The sequence below is a fragment of the Salvelinus alpinus genome, chromosome 15 (assembly GCF_045679555.1).
Source record: "Salvelinus alpinus chromosome 15, SLU_Salpinus.1, whole genome shotgun sequence".
In the NCBI taxonomy this organism is placed as follows: Eukaryota; Metazoa; Chordata; class Actinopteri; order Salmoniformes; family Salmonidae; genus Salvelinus; species Salvelinus alpinus.
In genome coordinates, this window is record NC_092100.1 from 30,839,337 (window position 1) to 30,857,345 (window position 18,009).

Below are 18,009 nucleotides of genomic sequence, written 5' to 3' on the forward strand. Positions count from 1 at the left end.
GGGTGATAACATGAGACCTCGTGACCCTGCCCCTCAGCTGCTCTGCTCGAGCTCCACCATGTCTCTGACAGTTACTGTGTGGGATGCAGCTCAGTCAAGTGAGATACCAAAATCTACACAATGGGCCAATTATCAGCATAACACCTGCTTCTGGGTGGGATCTAAATAGCAATCCAGGGGTGAACAGACTCATGCCAGAGCATTAGTATCTGCACCATCTGCACTGACCTGTGACATCAGCATAAAAGGAAAAGGAAGGAAGCAAGAACGTACATTCAAGAACGTTGTTTCTGATTGCTGAATTGACAAGCTGGGAACCCTCTGAAAACTTGCGTCTTGTAGAGTAAAGTGTAGAAGGGAAATACACTTACAGTACTGTATTGTTTTACAGAAAAGTACAGGCGCGGAGACACACACTGCTTAGTCATTTATGTGTGTGTTGTCTTTCCATACGATTCTGAAATGTCACACTTCATCTCCCATAATGGTTATCAGTAGTGCCCAGGCGCTACCATTACTGTGGTTTCGCTGGCTCAGCAACAGAGACTCTTCTATGAGAATAGGGCACACTGTGAATACACTGGGAGTGCTGCTAAAATGAAGCTTCACCATGGTAATGTGATGTGTGTGTATCTTCTCTCCATGGACCTTGAAACACACAGTGGCCTGTCCCTGGGGTGTGCTCCTAACCAAGGGGAAACGACCATTAGCATACGAGCTCATTGTCGGAAGACAATTAGAATCGTTATCCGTGTGGCTTCACTGCCAGCAATCCGTATTCATAGCGTTAAAGTGAACGAATGCCTTAAGTAGGCTAATTAAATAGCGTGGTAATACAGGACGCTGCGCGGGGGGGGGGGTCGTCTTCTCATATCATCACTGGAAGTGCTCTGGAACGGCTGTTGACCTTTCACGATTTATGGCAGCGAGTGTGGCATGGGCTGGGAGGTCTGTAATTGCACTATCTATCAAAACAAATGGATTAGACTCAAGAGCCCATGCAGAAATGAGCTCAGGCAGAGCACGTAAAGTGTGTCATTTCTAGGATGTTTCTTTGATTACCTTTGCAGTGACTCGCCTATGAATTCTCTAAAATGTAATAAAAGCCAACGTTTTAGCCAAATCACTTTTTTATGAATAGATGTATATTTCATAACCATAGCATTATTTTATGATGCTCACCCTAGATCCCCTTGGTTCTACTGTTCTCTTCATCCTCTAGGTGTATGAAAGATGGAGGCTGAGGTCCTGTCATGAGTACAGTACGCTGGTACAGAGAGCCCACCCCGTTCTAGACACCAGTCCCTGAGTGTGGCCCTTAGTGCAGGCAAAGGGAGGGAGAGAGAAGCTTCAGCTCAGCCAGCCTCACAGAGCAGAGCAGCCTGCCTGACATGCTAATTGAAAACCTGTGTAAGGGATGAATGCTATAATGGAGCTGGACAACAGGATCACTGTGGATAGATCCATCCTCAGCTCAGCACCACCCTACAATTACAACTCCTAATGATAACACTCACCTGTCTCATTTAGACAGTCTGGCTGGATAATTGAAGAGTAGGGGAATGTTCTGAGATGAATCCCTGAGGGCGAATCTGGCTCAAGTACGCTCACATGGCCTGATGAGAAGTGCCTTGCAAACAGAGAAGCTCTCTGTTGTGGCTTGACTGTGTTGTGACGGTCCTTGCCTCATGAATAGTACAACATAACAACGTGAGAGCCCATGGAAGAGCCGAGAAGGAGTTTTTAGCAGCAGCATGTGTGGGGTCTCCCTCCCAGTGAAAGGTACAGATTGGCCTTGTTTGGTAGTGGAGTGGAGTGAGGCTGGCTGTGGCTGGCCTAGAGAGCTCTGCGTAGCTAGCTCCTCATGTCTAACGACGTCCTCTGGATGCCATTAAGCAGGCTCACCGGGGGTAATTGCCCAAGTCATTAAAAGTTTGATGATTTTCCTGCTGGGTGGAGGGTTGCCTGCCCTTGCTGTGGCTCACTTTGGATTTGGCTTTGGCACGTCACATGCTCGTGGGCACAGTGCTGCTCTCTCCTTCTCTCTCTCTCTCTCTCTCGCTCTCTCCCCATCTCTCCCTCTCTCACCGGGGAAGCATCGGAGCACATCTCTATTTTTCATCCCTTTCTCTCCCCGCTCTGAAACTCTGAAAGCTCTCAGGCCAACTCCGTTCTTTTTTGAACAGGTAAAATCCGTGGTGATAGAGAATGGAGAGAGAGACAACAGGGAAAACGGGGGATGCTAGATGGAGTGTACTGCCTATGACACATGTTTGAAAAGTAGAATCTTTAACTGCCTTACAAATGAGAGGGTAGCAGCTGTATGTGAAACAGATACTATTATGTTTTGTTTTCCCATATTTAAGTATTAGCAAGAGGTTAGTGAGGGAAGTTTAGTGGTCTGCTCCTGTTGTCAGGTTAAAAAGCAGAGACAATGTGCCCATCAGGAGCAGAAAAACTGGAATGACTGTAGTGATTCAAATGACGTCCAATACTGAACAATAATTACATCATTTTTCTAGTAGCAGTCCTCTCACCAGCTCAGACGAGTTGAATAGTGAAATTGTTCAACTAAACTCTATACATACACTATCAATGTAGACCTAGCAGAAGAGCTTGAGCGGTGGGCTCATTTCATGAAGTTTAATGGGAAGAATCTTACAGTTAGGTTTCAAGGTCAAGCGCAGCTGGCTGGCCAGACCTCTGGGTGCTACAGTGATCCATTGGAATGGGGGACTTGTGGATGTCCGTTCCCCTCGTCAGAGCTGATCCAGCCAGACAGGACATGAAGGAAGGCCCTGTGCCTAGTACTGTACTCTAGTGCTGCACAGCCAGGGGGCCCGGGTCACTCTCTCAGCTGGTGCCAGGGCGCACAGATGGACAGTGATAGATTACTGTTGATAGTTAGAATAGTAGAATACGCAAAGTACAATTTCGAAATTTGGTTGTGCATCAGCACCCACTATGCTGTTTACTTTCTTTGTCTACGTCATGTCAATGAGTCTACCTTTAACATGTCATAAGTCATGGCACAATGTGTAGAATTGCAGGAAATTAACTTTTAAACTTAAATTCTTCTCTCCGCCGTTAAGACAGGGGCCAGTAAAATGTTTTGCCCGCGAGGTGGGGGGGCCCCCAACAAAATCTTGATTAGGCCCCCAGAAGGCTAGGGCCGGCCCTGGCTACTGGTATAATGCATTGTTAAGAGAGTTAAGTAATTTCACTGCACAAATAGATTGATTGCACAAATCAGTTGAATGAATGTGTGGGTATGGACATAGACCCGTGAGCAACTGCGGCCCCTCATGATGAGTTCAGATTTATTGTGGCTCCACCTCCATCAAAGTTGCCCATCCCTAGTCTACATGCCTGTACTTTAGCATATTGGATTTCCTGTTATCAACCTATTGCCTGATCTCCCGTATGACATTACTAGCCTTTTCCCTGCCTGTACTGATGCCTTTTTGGACCCCTGTGTAAGACTGCCCCTGCCCCTGCCCCTGGACCCATCTACCTGCCTCCTCCTGTGGTCCTTTACAATAAACACCTGCTGCGCACCGCGCTTGAAACCAGCTCTCTGTTTCCCATCGTGTTCATTACACATGAGAGACAGTTTCATCATTGAAATTCTTCCGTATTGACTGACCTTCATGTCTTAAAGTAATGATGGACTGTCGTTTCTCTTTGCTTATTTGACCTGTTCTCGTCATAATATGGACATGTTTTTTAACCAAATAGGTCTATCTTCTGTATACCCCCCTACCTTGTCACAACACAACTGATTGGCTCAAATGCATTAAGAAGGAAAGAAATTCCCCAAATAATTTTTTAACAAGGCACACCTGTTAATTGAAATGTCTTCCAGCTGACTACATTATGAAGCTGGTTGAATTAATGCCAAGAGTGCGCAAAACTGTCAAGGCAATTATTATTTTTGGGGGGTGGCTACTTTGAAGATTCTCAAATATAACATATATTTTGATTTGTTTAACACTTTTTTGGTTACTACATGATTCCATATGTGTTATTTCATAGTTTTGATGTTTTCACTATTATTCTACAATGTAGAAAATAATAAAAATAAAGAAAAACCCTTGAATGAGTAGGTGTGTCCATAGAATTTTGGAACAGCAATGCCTGAGACGTGCACTTCATAGGATGAGTGGTGGAGTCATGAAGGAAAAGTAGTTGGAGAAAGTTTTCTATGAGAGCAGAATTAGCACCCCCAGCTCGTCACTAGCAATGAGAGAGAATCTGAAAAGGTCAAGGTTTTCATCCAGGCTCATAGTCAGGTGAAAAATCCTAATATAATTACTGTCTGTCTGGTAGGCATTGTGTGGGTTATTATAATAACCTTATCAAAGGCTGCAAAAATATGGAGAAATAGATGCATTTTAAGTTCAGAGTTTAGAATAGTTTAGTCATTTTCTGTTTCCATATTTGCAGTTGAATGTTTGGTAGAGAGTAATAGTAACACACTAGTAACTTGTGGTACTCAAAAGAAGTTTGTTTCACATGATTTACAGTGGATAGCACTTTTGCTGTCACCGTGAATTGCATGAATTAGACAGTGCATTAACTGAACATAATCATTACACCACCGAAATCCTTGAGGAACCCATAGAATGGTGTCTGTGTGTGGGGGTTTCTTTGCGAGCCATAGGAAAACACTACCTATAGACTAGCCCACGTGAACTCAAAGGTGCTTGTGGTTTTCCACTGAGAGGGGTGTCAACCCAAAGGCCCACGCCTTAGCAAGGTCTCAACTCTGCGGTGTAGGCTACTGACAGTCATGACACAAGCAGCTTGTTCTCGCTGCATCTAAGATATTAGTCGATGATCAAAATGTCGCTCATTGTACATTAGTATGAAGCACAGTATGTGGGCATGTTGTTTGACATGGTCTGTATTTTATTCTCTGATAAGAGAATACAGTACAGAAACCATTTCTGACATCCTACAGTATCTCCAGTCAGTGAAAGGATACAGACAGTATACTAGAATAGGGAACACTCCTCTTTAAGAGCAGCTGGCTCTGCTGGGGCGATGCGGGCTGATCCAGGTCTCTGTGCTCCTCTGGGTGAAATGAAGCAGGAGCCTGGGTCAGCACAGCGCTGTGGCCCTGCTACTCCACTCAGCACACTGAGGGCCAGCCCAGCCAGGTGGAACAAAGTTCACCAGTTCAGTTCACTCACCCAGGGTTAGCTGCCTGCTTCCTGCTAAAAGGTGACTTCTCCCTCCCTCCGTGGCTTAGCTTAGCAGACACACTCATCTGCTAAAAGGCTGTCAATTTGTTAATTATTTTCCCACATGACAGTCAGTGCTTTCCAGACGGTTAAACAAACAAACAAGTAAACAAGCAAGCAGCTCTGAGGAGGAGAGTGAGTCAAGGGAGGTCAATGTCAGGTGGTTTGACTTGTCATATGCCGGCCCATTAACCTGCACCAGGAGCTACTGTAGCCTACTGTACTATACATTGTTATAGTCAGGTCTGATGAGAACAGAATGAGGACTGGTCCTCTGTGGACCAAGGATACAGAGATGGCACATACCCTTGTCTGCCCTCATGAAGCGTATTGCCTCCACAGCACAAATAAACACTATGACATGCACAAAAGCAATGGACAGAGAAACTGCTCTCCAGCAGGACTCGTATATATCCATATGTCAAAGGTCATTAACTTAACATGTTCTAAAACTTGCAACTCGTGCATTTAAACTGTGTCATTTTAGGAAATGTTATTCTGGTGTTTGGTTTTGTCACCATGTCCAAACCTGACATGTGGAAAGGGCCTGTGTAATTACCTGTAGTGTGGAACATTTGAAATTCATTTTTCACAGTTGAAGTGACCCCACTGGCTCAGTTGAGACAGAGAAGCTATACAACTCATAGGATTATGTTGCATTATGCCATTTTAAATGAGGGTAGGCACAAGCTGTGACCAATTAAATTTGAACAAAGCTAGCTCATCTGCCTAGCTCCTCTTAGTAGGTCAGTGAAATTGGTGGAAGTGAATACAGACACATTCACTCTGCTTTGGCCTAAAGCACAGCTTTCACTGGCATATCCATAGAATAGCTCTCACTGTACTGTAACTGAATGCACTTTACATGGTGCACACACTGTGAGGATGATAAGCTTGCATAAATGCTATCGAGGAGGTGTTTCACATAAACAACATTACAGAACCGCTTGTACAGTCTCAAAGTACACTGCCTGTAAAATATACCAATGGAAGAACATCTGCATTCCTTGTTTCCCTGTTTGTCTGGATGAGGTTTTACAATAATAGAGGGTCATAGCATACATTACTGCATAGGCAATAAAGCAGTGCTACATAATGACGTGTGTATCGGGTACAGGCAACCACAGATACAGAGCTGAAGAGGTGCAGGACAGAAAGTCTGCAGAGAGGGTTAGGTTTCAGCACCCCTGGAGTGATGCATGACCTACAGTCCCGTCTGTGGGATCGTGTTACAGGCAGAGTGATGCAGGGGCAGGGAGGGACCGCTGTCCATACCGTACATGGAGTCAGGAGCTAATGTAATGTATGGATTCCTGTTCCCAACATCCTAATTCAGCTTACCTAGCCACTACATGACTTTACACTGCCTGACCTCTGGCCTGCTAACCAATCACACCAGCCTCATATCCTCACTGTAGTTTTCCTAAAGGGATACACTTATGACTTGTGTATTATGAGAGATGGAGATAGGAAAGTGTCTTATTATTAGTTCTGAAACTGTGCTGCTGCAGACTGACCCCTATCCAACCAGTAAGAACACCCCCAGGCTGCTGCTCAACATCATTTCCAATTCTGTTTAATCACCCTCTTTTATACATGCATACTAAATATGTGTGGATGTATCTATGCATATTTTCTGAATTTGAATAGTAATTTTTTTATCTGATTTTGTTCTGTGTGTAACTGATGATGATGGTCACTGTCTCCTCAGGTTACCTTCACGAAGAGGAAGTTTGGGCTAATGAAGAAGGCCTATGAGCTCAGCGTTCTATGTGACTGTGAGATAGCCCTGATCATATTCAACAGCTCAAACAAACTCTTTCAGTATGCAAGCACAGATATGGACAAGGTCCTGCTCAAATACACTGAGTACAACGAGCCCCACGAGAGCAGAACCAACTCCGACATTGTCGAGGTGAGTTGGCTTTACATTTTCACTGTATCAGGGCAGGAAACCATGCATATGCTTATACAGGGAAAAAATACAATGTTTGGGCATTGGAGACTGAAGGGCTTGTAACAGTTTCCTTCTAGCTACCAGACAGATAGGGCAGGGGACATCTGCAGCCTATGATAAGTTGAGCTTCAGTTCAGTCCAGCAACCGACAATAAAAATCTACCGCTGCACAGGCCTTCACTCAGTAGCTGTCCAAACAGCATGGAAACTCTGTTTCCCCCAGATACTGACTGTACTGTCTATACCTGCATGGATGAATCCCAGAATCATTATACCACTGTTTAAGACAAAAAGCCTATACTTTACTCAGATGTTAGGTTTAATTACATAGCATTATGTAATGAACATACTTTCGAGATTCCTATTGGCTCTGAGAGTGTTGGAGAGAATTCCAGCAGCACTTGGTCTCCCTGGCAGCTAGTATCCCTCTACATGCCCAAACACTCACAGAAGAAGAAGAAGCCACTTGTTATGCCAGCCTATCAAATTTGTCGGCCAAGAGCATCACTGCAAAGAAAATGGGGGAGATTGTGGATCCATCGGGATCCAAATCCCTCCCACTGACGCACTTATCGTTTTTCAACCTATTCAGAATCTGTTTTCTGAAGCTAGTGTCTTCACTCTTGACTAAATGAAAAACAAACACATTTATGCCCAGTTTAAAATTCATGATAATAACAATAAAAGTGCTTTATTTGTTTTGCAAGCCAATATTTAAAGTAGACACAGACTAGGTCTTGTGTTTCAAGTTTGACTGATGTGTTTTCATTAAACAGGACAGACATTGCCCTGGTTTCTGCACTGCTAGCTGCATCGTAATACACTTGTGTTTTCACTGGCAGACTTCACTCAAACATACCTTATTATTAATCTGTCCAACAGAGAGACTTCATGAGTTTAAAGAGCATGATGAATACACAAATTCCAAGAATCCCACATTTTTTAAAATAAATTTCACTTAAAGAAATTAGTAAAATTGCATAAAAGGAGTCAGCTGTGCCGGGTATATTTTGTTCATGTTACTGCTGCTATTGAATTACCTGCTTGGCAGAGCTGCAAAACAGTGCTCTGGCATCCAGCAGTCTCAGTCCTCTATCAGAGGTCCTATGCTCTCTCCCTCTGAGCTGAGATGGGTCTCACCTGCATTAAAAATAAATGGACACACTCCACCCTTATGTAACAGTGACACCATGTTTGTTTTCTGTTGTGACTTGGGAGTCCTTGTATTTATCAAGTACAAAAACTGTTTCTCATAGATGGAATCATTCATTGATTCATTGTTTGCTATTTGTTCCTTGTTTCCTTTTTGTAGAGATACCCATAGAGATTCTACAGTATGGTAGTGTATGTGTCTATTGCTACAGTATTGTATATTATTGATGTACGTGTCAGCTGTATCTTGTAATTGGCATGTACTATACTCAGTACGGCACACAGTGTCATCTCTAGGGAGCACTGCCAATGGTCCATCACTAACTCAAGTGTAGTACATGCTGGTGGGGATCTGTTCATTTCCCACGTAGCCCCTCTAGCCATCTGCAAGGATACTGCCCTGCTCTTGCTGCACGAACGAAAGGCGAGAACAATGCAGCGTTGTCCCTGCTCACTCGGCCAGCATCTGTGCAGATATGTGCAAATCCCTCTAGCCCTGCTGGCTATGTGGCCAAGGTTCAGAAGTGAAGAAGCAGAGCAGAAGTAACCAGGCCTGTCCAGGCTCCACTTTTGAACATTTCCACACAAGCCACCATTCACTGGTCCAAAAAGTGCATGCGGCACAAGAGCAAACGTCAGAGCCGTTAGACTGAGCTCAGTGTCTGCTGTGGGCTTATCAGATATAGCCCAGGCTGTTGGCTGCATCTTGTTGTGGAGTGTTCTTATAGAGAAAGCCAGACGGCCTCTTCAATAATAGACAAAGGATGTCCTTTTATTCTCACAGAGCACAGAGATTGCCGATAGATGTCTGCACTTTTAAGCATGATCTTTATCATTAGAACACGGACTACCCTTTCGAAAAGACAAAAACAGAAATTGTATTTGTGCCATGATATGAATGTCTATCTGGTTGGCTGGCTGCTGCTTTCCTATCGGTGTAGTCAGTGTCATTGGGATATAGGATGACTGCACTCCTAATGAGCCACCTCTCTCTCTCTCCCTCTCTCTCTCTGTGTTGATGTGTCTCACATGGAGACACTTACCCTGACACTTATCTAAATGTATAAATTGCATTAAACTGATAATTGCCACACAAACAGTTACCTGCTCATCTGCCTTGCTTGAGAGACCAAGCAAATCCTTTCTGAGTTTTCATTGGGCAGCATACGGTCCAATTCCATGTGCGAAGCCAAATCAAAGGTCACATTCCTGCTCAGTAGTACCATCTATAGATAAAGGCTGGGCCTTGCAGTGTGGGAGAGCATTTGCCATGTTTCCCACAGATGGATGTATGCCTGGGGCACCGTTTGATAGCCCAGCGGAGAGCTATGGACTTTGTCTTAAACTTGGCTCTGCTGTCGATACCAGAACAGCAGGCTCAGAGCGCTGTGCTTGAGCGTGAATGTGTGTCTGTGCATGTGTGTATGCGTGCGTGAATCAAATCAAACTTTATTTGTCACATGCGCCGAATAGAAGTGTAGACCTTACCGTGAAATGTTACTTGCAAGCCCTTAACCAACAGTGCAGTTCAAGAAGAGTTAAGAAACTATTTACCAAATAAACTAAAGTAAAAAATAAAAAATAATAAAAAGTTAGACAATCACATAACAATAACGAGGCCATATACAGGGGCTACCGGTACCAAGTCAGTGTGCGGGGGTGCAGGTTAGAGGTAATTTATACATGTAGGTAGGGGTGAAGTGACTATGCATAGATAATAAACAGCAAGAAGCAGCAGTATACAAAACAAATGGAGGGGGGGTCAATGTAAATAGTCCGGTGGCCATTTGATTAATTGTTCAGCAGTCTTATGGCTTGGGGGTAGGAGCTGTTAAGAAGCCTTGACTTGGTCCTAGACTTGGCGCTCCGGTAGCGCTTGCCGTGCGGTAGTAGAGAAAACAGTCTATGACTTGGTTGACTGGAGTCTCTGACAATTTTATGGGCTTTCCTCTGACACTGGATTGCAGGAAGCTTGGCCCCAGTGATGTACTGGGCCGTACACACTACCCCCTTACGGTCAGATGCCGAGCAGTTGCCATATCAGGCGGTGATGCAATTGGTCAGGATGCTCATAAATGGTGCAGCTGTAGAACTTTTTGAGCATCTCGGGACCATGCCAAATCTTTTCAGTCTCCTGTGGGGGAAAAAGGTTTTGTCGTGCCCTATTCACGACTGTCTTGGTGTGTTTGGACCATGACAGATCGTTGGTGATGTGGACACCAAGGAACTTGAAACTCTCGAGCCGCTCCACTACAGCCCTAGTGATGTTAATGGGGGCCGGTTCGGCCCGCCTTTTCCTGTAGTCCACGATCAGCTCCTTTGTCTTGCTCACATTGAGGGAGAGGTTGTTGTCCTGGCACCACACTGCCAGTTCTCTGACCTCCTCCCTATAGGCCGTCTCATCGTTGATGGTGATCAGGCCTACCCACGCAATCATGGGTGAACAGGGAGAACAGGAGGGGACTAAGTACACACCGCTGAGGGGCCCGAGTGTTGAGGATCAGCGTGGCGGATGTGTTGTTGCCTACCCTTACCACCTGTGGGCGGCCGGTCAGGAGGTCCAGGATCCAGTTGCAGAGGGGGGTGTTTAGTCCCAGGGTCCTTAGCTTAGTGATGAGCATCGTGGGCACTATGGTGTTGAACGCTGAGCTGTTAGTCAATGAACAGCATTCTCACATAGGTGTTCTTTTTGTCCAGTTGGGAAAGTGCAGTGTGGAGTGCGAATGAGATTGCGTCATCTGTGGATCTGTTGGTGGGGTATGTAAATTGGAGTGGGTCTAGGGTATCTGGGAGGATGCTGTTGATGTGAGCCAGCCTTTCAAAGCACTTCATGGCAACCAACGAAAATCCCTCCAGCTCTATATTGTCCGTGTCGTCGTTCAGCCACGACTCGGTGAAACATAGGATATTTCAGTTCTTATTTTTTTTAAATGTTACATTTACATTTTATCCCATTTTCTCCCCAATTTTCGTGGTATCCAATCGCTAGTAATTACTATCTTGTCTCATCGCTACAACTGCCGTATGGGCTCGGGAGAGACGAAGGTCGAAAGCCATGCGTCCTCCGAAGCACAACCCAACCAAGCCGCACTGCTTCTTAACACAGCGCGCCTCCAACCCGGAAGCCAGCCGCACCAATGTGTCGGAGGAAACACCGTGTACCTGGCCCCCTTGGTTAGCGCGCACTGCGCCCGGCCCGCCACAGGAGTCGCTGGAGCGCGATGAGACAAGGATATCCCTAGCGGCCAAACCCTCCCTAACCCGGACGACGCTATGCCAATTGTGCGTCGCCCCACGGACCTCCCGGTCGTGGCCGGCTGCGACAGAGCCTGGGCGCGAACCCAGAGACTCTGGTGGCGCAGCTAGCACTGCGATGCAGTGCCCTAGACCACTGCGCCACCCGGGAGGCCCCGGATATTTCAGTTCTTAATGTCCCGTTGGTAGGATGATCGTAATCGTAGGTCATACATTTTATTTTTCAATGATTGCATGTTAGCAAGTAGAATAGATGGCAATGGGAGTTTACTCGCTCGCCTACGGATTCCCAAAATACAGCCCGATCTGCGTCATCTTTTCCTCCGTCTTTTCTTCACCCAAATGACGGGGATCTGGGCCTGTTCCCGGGAGAGCAGTATATCTTTCTCGTCGGACTCGTTAAAGGAAAGAACTTCTTCCAGTCCGTGGTGAGTAATCCCAATTCTGATGTCCAGAAGTTATTTTCGGTCATAAGACACGGTAGCAGCAACATTATGTACAAAATAAGTTAAAAAATAAGTTACAAACAAAAAAAACGAACAAAATAGCACAATTGGTTATGGGCATGTAAAACGTCAGCCATCCTCTTCGGCGCCATCTTAATATGTATGTGTGGGTGTGTGTGTGGTGGTCTGAACTCCAGCAACACTCCGGACGACAGGTGAACTATTGCATGAAATCTCCCTTTGTGGATCACGTCCACTTCTCCGTTTGATTAGAAGTGTCCCCGCTTCAATCTGATCCCATCTGCGTCTCGCCTTTTAAAGACCCGGCCTACAGAGCAGCCTTTTATTTACTGAGTAGCTATGCTGGATAGATTGATTCACCGTTTCCTTTCCTCAGAGGTTAGGTCAAGCTTGTCTGGGTCTGTAAGGGCTTTATAGCAAATATCTTGCCAGAGCAAACTTCATTTGATGCAATGTCGTTTTCCTGTGCTGAGTGAACATGGGAACAAGTAGAGAATACAATTTAGCTCATTTTATTTTCTTTACAAACAATTTGCAGTGGGCAACCTGTGAACCTTTTATCTGACTGATGTACAGAATATACATCAAACCTTTTATCTGACTGATGTACAGAGGATACATCAAATGCAGGTCAACTTGAGCAAGATCACTGCGATAAAGAAACAGCTAGACTCCAGCTTGCACACTGTATGTCAGACTACCCTGTATAGGTAGACCATTGCTGTTCGTGTTGGGTGCTGTGGCAAAAGTCCTACAGTATAGTAGCTGTTGTTGCTTCTCTTATTGAATTTCATTTGTACCATAAATGAAAATGCTGCTGTAGGTAATTAAAATAATCAAATCATCCCTTCTCCTCTTCCTTCCCAACGGGAGATAATGAAATCTTCCTTTAGCTGTTCTATAACCTTCTACCGTTATTCTGAGTACAGACAGCTCACTGTCTAGCTGAGAATCCTTAAAATCAGATATCAACTTCACAGGAACGATTTGGCTTCCATCTGTGCTTTTCTTTAAAACATTTCAACACAATTACTGTTTGCAGCTATGCTTGGATTAATCAAGTTTGCATTTAAATGAAATTGACATGGACTGAACACATTTAAAGTAATCTCATAAAATAGGGGATGTGGATATAATTGAATGGGATTATACAGCTGTAATAGTTTAAACACGAGTGGTAGGCTACACTTTAGTCCATTGGTATTTATTAGGATCCCCATTAGTCCATGATGGGAATAATGGCTTTAATCAAATTTGGAGCTGCAGTTTTACTCAAATACCATGCCTGGGCTTGTAAAGAGCTGGACTACAATGGATATAAAAAGTTGACATTTTGCTTCTTCTTTTTTTGGTTTTTCTCATGCCCATCTTCTGGAGTAAACAAAGCTAGAGCAGTCATACGCAAATTCACGTTTATCTCCGACATTAAAGAGGCCGTATTTGTTAAATGTGGTTTTGGAAATAGAGCAATGTTCCTCATTGTTGAGTGTTCTATAGATAAAGAGCTCATTCAGTGAACGAAAATTAGCGTAAATAATACTTGCATCATCTCCATAGATTTATCAGTATTGTTACTTTCAATGATCATCTATTATTATGAATGGCACTCACTATTCAGAATGATAATCCAATAAGATATGTAAATCCTGACCATTTCATAATGTCAGGTCTATTGGGTCTGCTTTTCTCTCTTTACTCCACTACTTTCCATTTGAATCATTCCACTCTTTCACCACAAAGCTTGCTTATAGTAACCGCATTGGCAGTGGATCATGAAATAAATGCCTCTGACATATAGAAACGACCGTATTTTCTTTTTAGAAAAGAGTGAGTGTATCCAGGATTTGCGACAGGAGGTGTTTATGTTGTCAATCAAAGCCAGTACAGTGATTAAGACTCATCTCTGTCTTAATGAATGCAAATTGGCACATCTGCTATGGTGGGCTAACTGTCCAGACTGTTCAATTAGCCTGATTGATCAATTATCTTCCTCCCGGTGCTTCTGCGGAGGACGTGACAGGGAAGAAAATTGTCAGCACAGAAAGATCGACAGGAGGAGAGGGAAAGGAAGCCCTCTGTTCGAAACCCTTCACTCTACCGATCAAAATACGGATGCTTTATTTGATTAGGCAAAAATGATGATGGAATTTCTTTCATTTTATTATAGTGGAGCATTCAATTTAATGATGTACTCCTCAAATAGATGTTGAATTGTGGAATTGAAAATCATGGAAATGTTCTGAGTACATTTCTGTATAATGATATTAGATTTAAAAAGAGGAAGAATCAAAAGACTTCTGTCTTGAGCACTTTGCCACTCATAAGAGGTGGACCAGAGATCAGAGGATGGTTATCACCACGTAATAGATGCATTATATTACACATAAGTGGACTTGATAGGTTAATGGATGTCACTTTCAATCAAGATGAAGGGGTCATGATGTGTAATTACTTAAGTGAGTAATGAGTCAAATTTCAGGTCAGGTTGACACCGTGCGACAAAACAATTAGCAATCTCATTTACATGTTTATTGCTGGTGTTTTCTCCAATTTTCAATTGCTTGAGGAACAGCAGGAGGATATTTTTTGTCATATTTAAGTTGCTCAATCTGAGTCTTGGCACATTACCTGATGAATTCCTTTCATTTGGACCAATGAATCATGTTTCTCAGGCAGTGGACACCAGATCTCTTGCAACAACGTGACATGCTGTGTATTTATGCACAACACAACTGCACTTCAGTGGCCCACATAATGCAGTAATTATATGATGGAAACCATTGTCCTTTAATTTTAGTGTCTTACTCCAGTTTGAAGTGACCCCACCAAGGCTTCCCACTAGTTCATACTCGTATAAACAACTCTTCCTCAAGTATAGGAATTAATCATCGAAATGATTTGCCTTCTAGTGTGTTATCTTCCTGGAATATTATGAACATAGTCATGTTGGCTTAGTGAGTAAGCAGATTTAATAAACATCATAGCCCAGTGGTGAAGGCTCCCTCTGTGGAGTATCAGACACAGATTCAGGCCTGAGTGCTGTGTATCTCTAATTGTGACATTCCAAGATAATGGGGACAGTCACATGAGGCTCTGGCTGGCACAGAGAGAAGCTTTCACCACTGAATCCTCTCAAACATACCACTCCTCTAGAGGGGCTCTCTGGAACAGATAGAATGTAGTGCATACTATGAAGTCTGCTGTAAACATGCACCTTACAGTATTTGTCTCAGTAAAACAAGAAAACTGTGATAAAATTACAAGCTTCAGTCTCAAATTGAATACTTAGTTTAAATTTCAAAGACATTTTGTGCGAGTTGTGAACAGTCAGCAATCACCATACTGTATGATAATGTGACAAAGTGTTGTATCGTAGGAGAACATGGAGCTGCCGTGTGCTGAGGAGATTCTTCTGCCTTAAAGTTACTGGCATCACACATGGATTATGGCACTTACCTCACGCTCCAGTGATGTTACTGACTCTCCCAATCCTGGATGATTAACCAAGTTTGAAAGATTAATCTAAAAGGGGTCAGGGGCCTAATTTATGTTTGATATGCACAGATGACAACACAAATGAAAATATTACATTTTAATTGGCAAGTGCTTAACTTAGCGACTTGACTTTGGGTTGGCCAGAAGCCAGAATCCCTCTGATCCACTAAAGCCTAGTTTGACATTTGAGATGGCTGAAGGGTACACATGGTTAGCTGCACTGGCTCGCCTGCGTAAGGTCGCTCTGAGGGAGAATCTAAACGCCCACTTCCCCTGATTAAAGCATGTTTTTGCTATACTTATTCTTATACCACTAAAAAAAACTCTCTTTAACAGAGTAGCCATACAATGTCCACACTATACATCAGGGTTACATACCACTGCCTGCAAAGTGATATAATCTGGCAAGATTTCAAAACCCATTGGGCATTTCAAAACCCATTGGGCAATACTCTCTTCCTCAATTTAAATCTATCTATCTAACAAAGTCATTTACACAGTCTCAGCAGCCTTTTTATCTTTATAGTGCCATGATTTAATTGTATATTTACCCATAAATTGTACTTTAACATATTTCGGGATTAGTTTGCATCATGGTCTCATTTAATTTCCCTGATCATTGGCACCACTTGGTATTTTATTCATCTGTTTTCTTCAGCAGTACCTTCTCATTCTTACTGCTATGTCGCTATAGCTCTCTCTGAGCACCCACAATATTAGAAATAGATCAAGCTAAGACTAATGTCAGTTCTATTGACATATAATTATTGAATTAAAGTAGATTTAGGGCATTTATGATTTATGAACTGCTGATCCCAATGTTAATATTCCAGCAGAAAACCAAAGGTGTACCTTTTGGTCTCTCAAGCTTTATTAAAATGACATTCATTTGCTTTTCCCTTCTTTTTCATAACCTATGAAACATCAAATAGTTTCTACCTATGCCTGGTTTGTATGTTTATTCCAATAGAGGTGGTTTGGTTTAGTGGAGTACTATTCATGGTGAGATAGTGTATTGTAACTAATGCTCAGCTGAGTATCTGATAAGGTGTATTGGCACATTATCTTTGAAGCCGTCTCTGTATTGATATATTTGTTGCAACCGGATTCTCTATGGAATTGGTCTGTAATGAGTAGGATATGAATAGAAGTGTCCATTTATCCATGCATTCATACTATAAAGACTGAGGCTGTCAGTGTCTGGGAATGTGCTCTTCATTTGTCACTGGAAATGGAACTGCACTGAGTGCAAGGGTCAGTCCTGAACATGTTTGCTTGGGCTTATCTGTAATCATGTAATACAGAAAACAACTTTTGATTTTGTTCTAGTGCTCATATTAAAGTCATGGATTTGTTTTGAAAAACAAAGCAAATGGCTAGTTTCCTATTACTGTGCTGTGTGTATCCAGTTCAGTGCAGGTGTTGCTGTGGATTCTAGAAAGGTCAGTTAAATTAACCTGTACTGTCAGTCAGCACTGTCAAAACAAACACATTATTCTGAGCAGGCCAATGAGGCCATGGATATATCTGTGGGAAAGTGTAGTGATGAGCCACCTAAAAATAATCAAGGAATCACTAATGTATACATTGAAAGCAGAAAAATAAGTGTTTTTATTTAGTCATTGAGAGCAGGGTCTCATTTCTATGGTGCCCTGGGGACCTGCAGGTTACAATAAAAAAAAACGACCATTTCAACACCATAATAAATGTTTACATTTAATCAAAACAAATACAATTCTCATTTAACAAATTCAACATTAGACTTCTACACTGGCCTAGCAATAATAGCTCTAACCTCGTAGCTGATGATTATGTCGTGAGTGTTACTAGTGGCATATGTCTGTACATTCTGTCAAGTGTATAAAAGACAAGATAAAACACTGATCTACTTTTGTTGATTGTGGTTTTAGGAAATATGCTTGACACTGCAATTCTCTTCCACCCGAGGCATTTCATCTGCTTCCACGTGTGAATAGGGAGGAATACTGATATGTTGAGTCTGATTTCTAGTAACACACACTGTACTTTATTACTACATGATGAAAAAATGTCACACATACACACATAAAAACAAGTCAAGTTGTTAGTCAGGCTTTGTTGAACAAATGTTTCCGTCATTCTCAGAAGAGAAGCTAAAATCCACTTTTCACATGTTTTGATATTGCTGGATACACTTTTCAGAATTGTCTTTGTAGTTCTAGATGACAGAACGTACCTTTTCCCATGTACTGAGGTGCAGTACGTATTCTGGTTGAAAGCCATAATTTGCCATGCTGAGTGTAGGAGTACTAATGGTATTGTAGCCAGTCTCCTGCTGGGTTTCAAAGTTTATAGGACAAGGACTCCCTTTCCTCTGGGCTTTTCACTAGAAAAAAGGTCACCACTCTCTTTGGAGTTTTTTGCCTTCTATGAAAGCAACACTTGTGATCATTTTTAT

The 18,009-nt window shown here is 43.0% G+C and overlaps 1 protein-coding gene across 8 annotated transcripts in view; it reads left to right on the plus strand.

Annotated features, from left to right (window-relative positions):
• LOC139539918 (myocyte-specific enhancer factor 2A-like) overlaps positions 1 to 18,009 on the plus strand; it is a 131,717-nt gene that overhangs the window by 55,315 nt on the left and 58,393 nt on the right. For all 8 annotated transcript variants that reach the window (XM_071343318.1, XM_071343316.1, XM_071343319.1 and 5 more), the window contains one exon: positions 6,958 to 7,161. In XM_071343318.1, the coding sequence (XP_071199419.1) occupies positions 6,958 to 7,161 (204 nt within the window). The remainder of the gene's footprint in view (positions 1 to 6,957; positions 7,162 to 18,009) is intronic.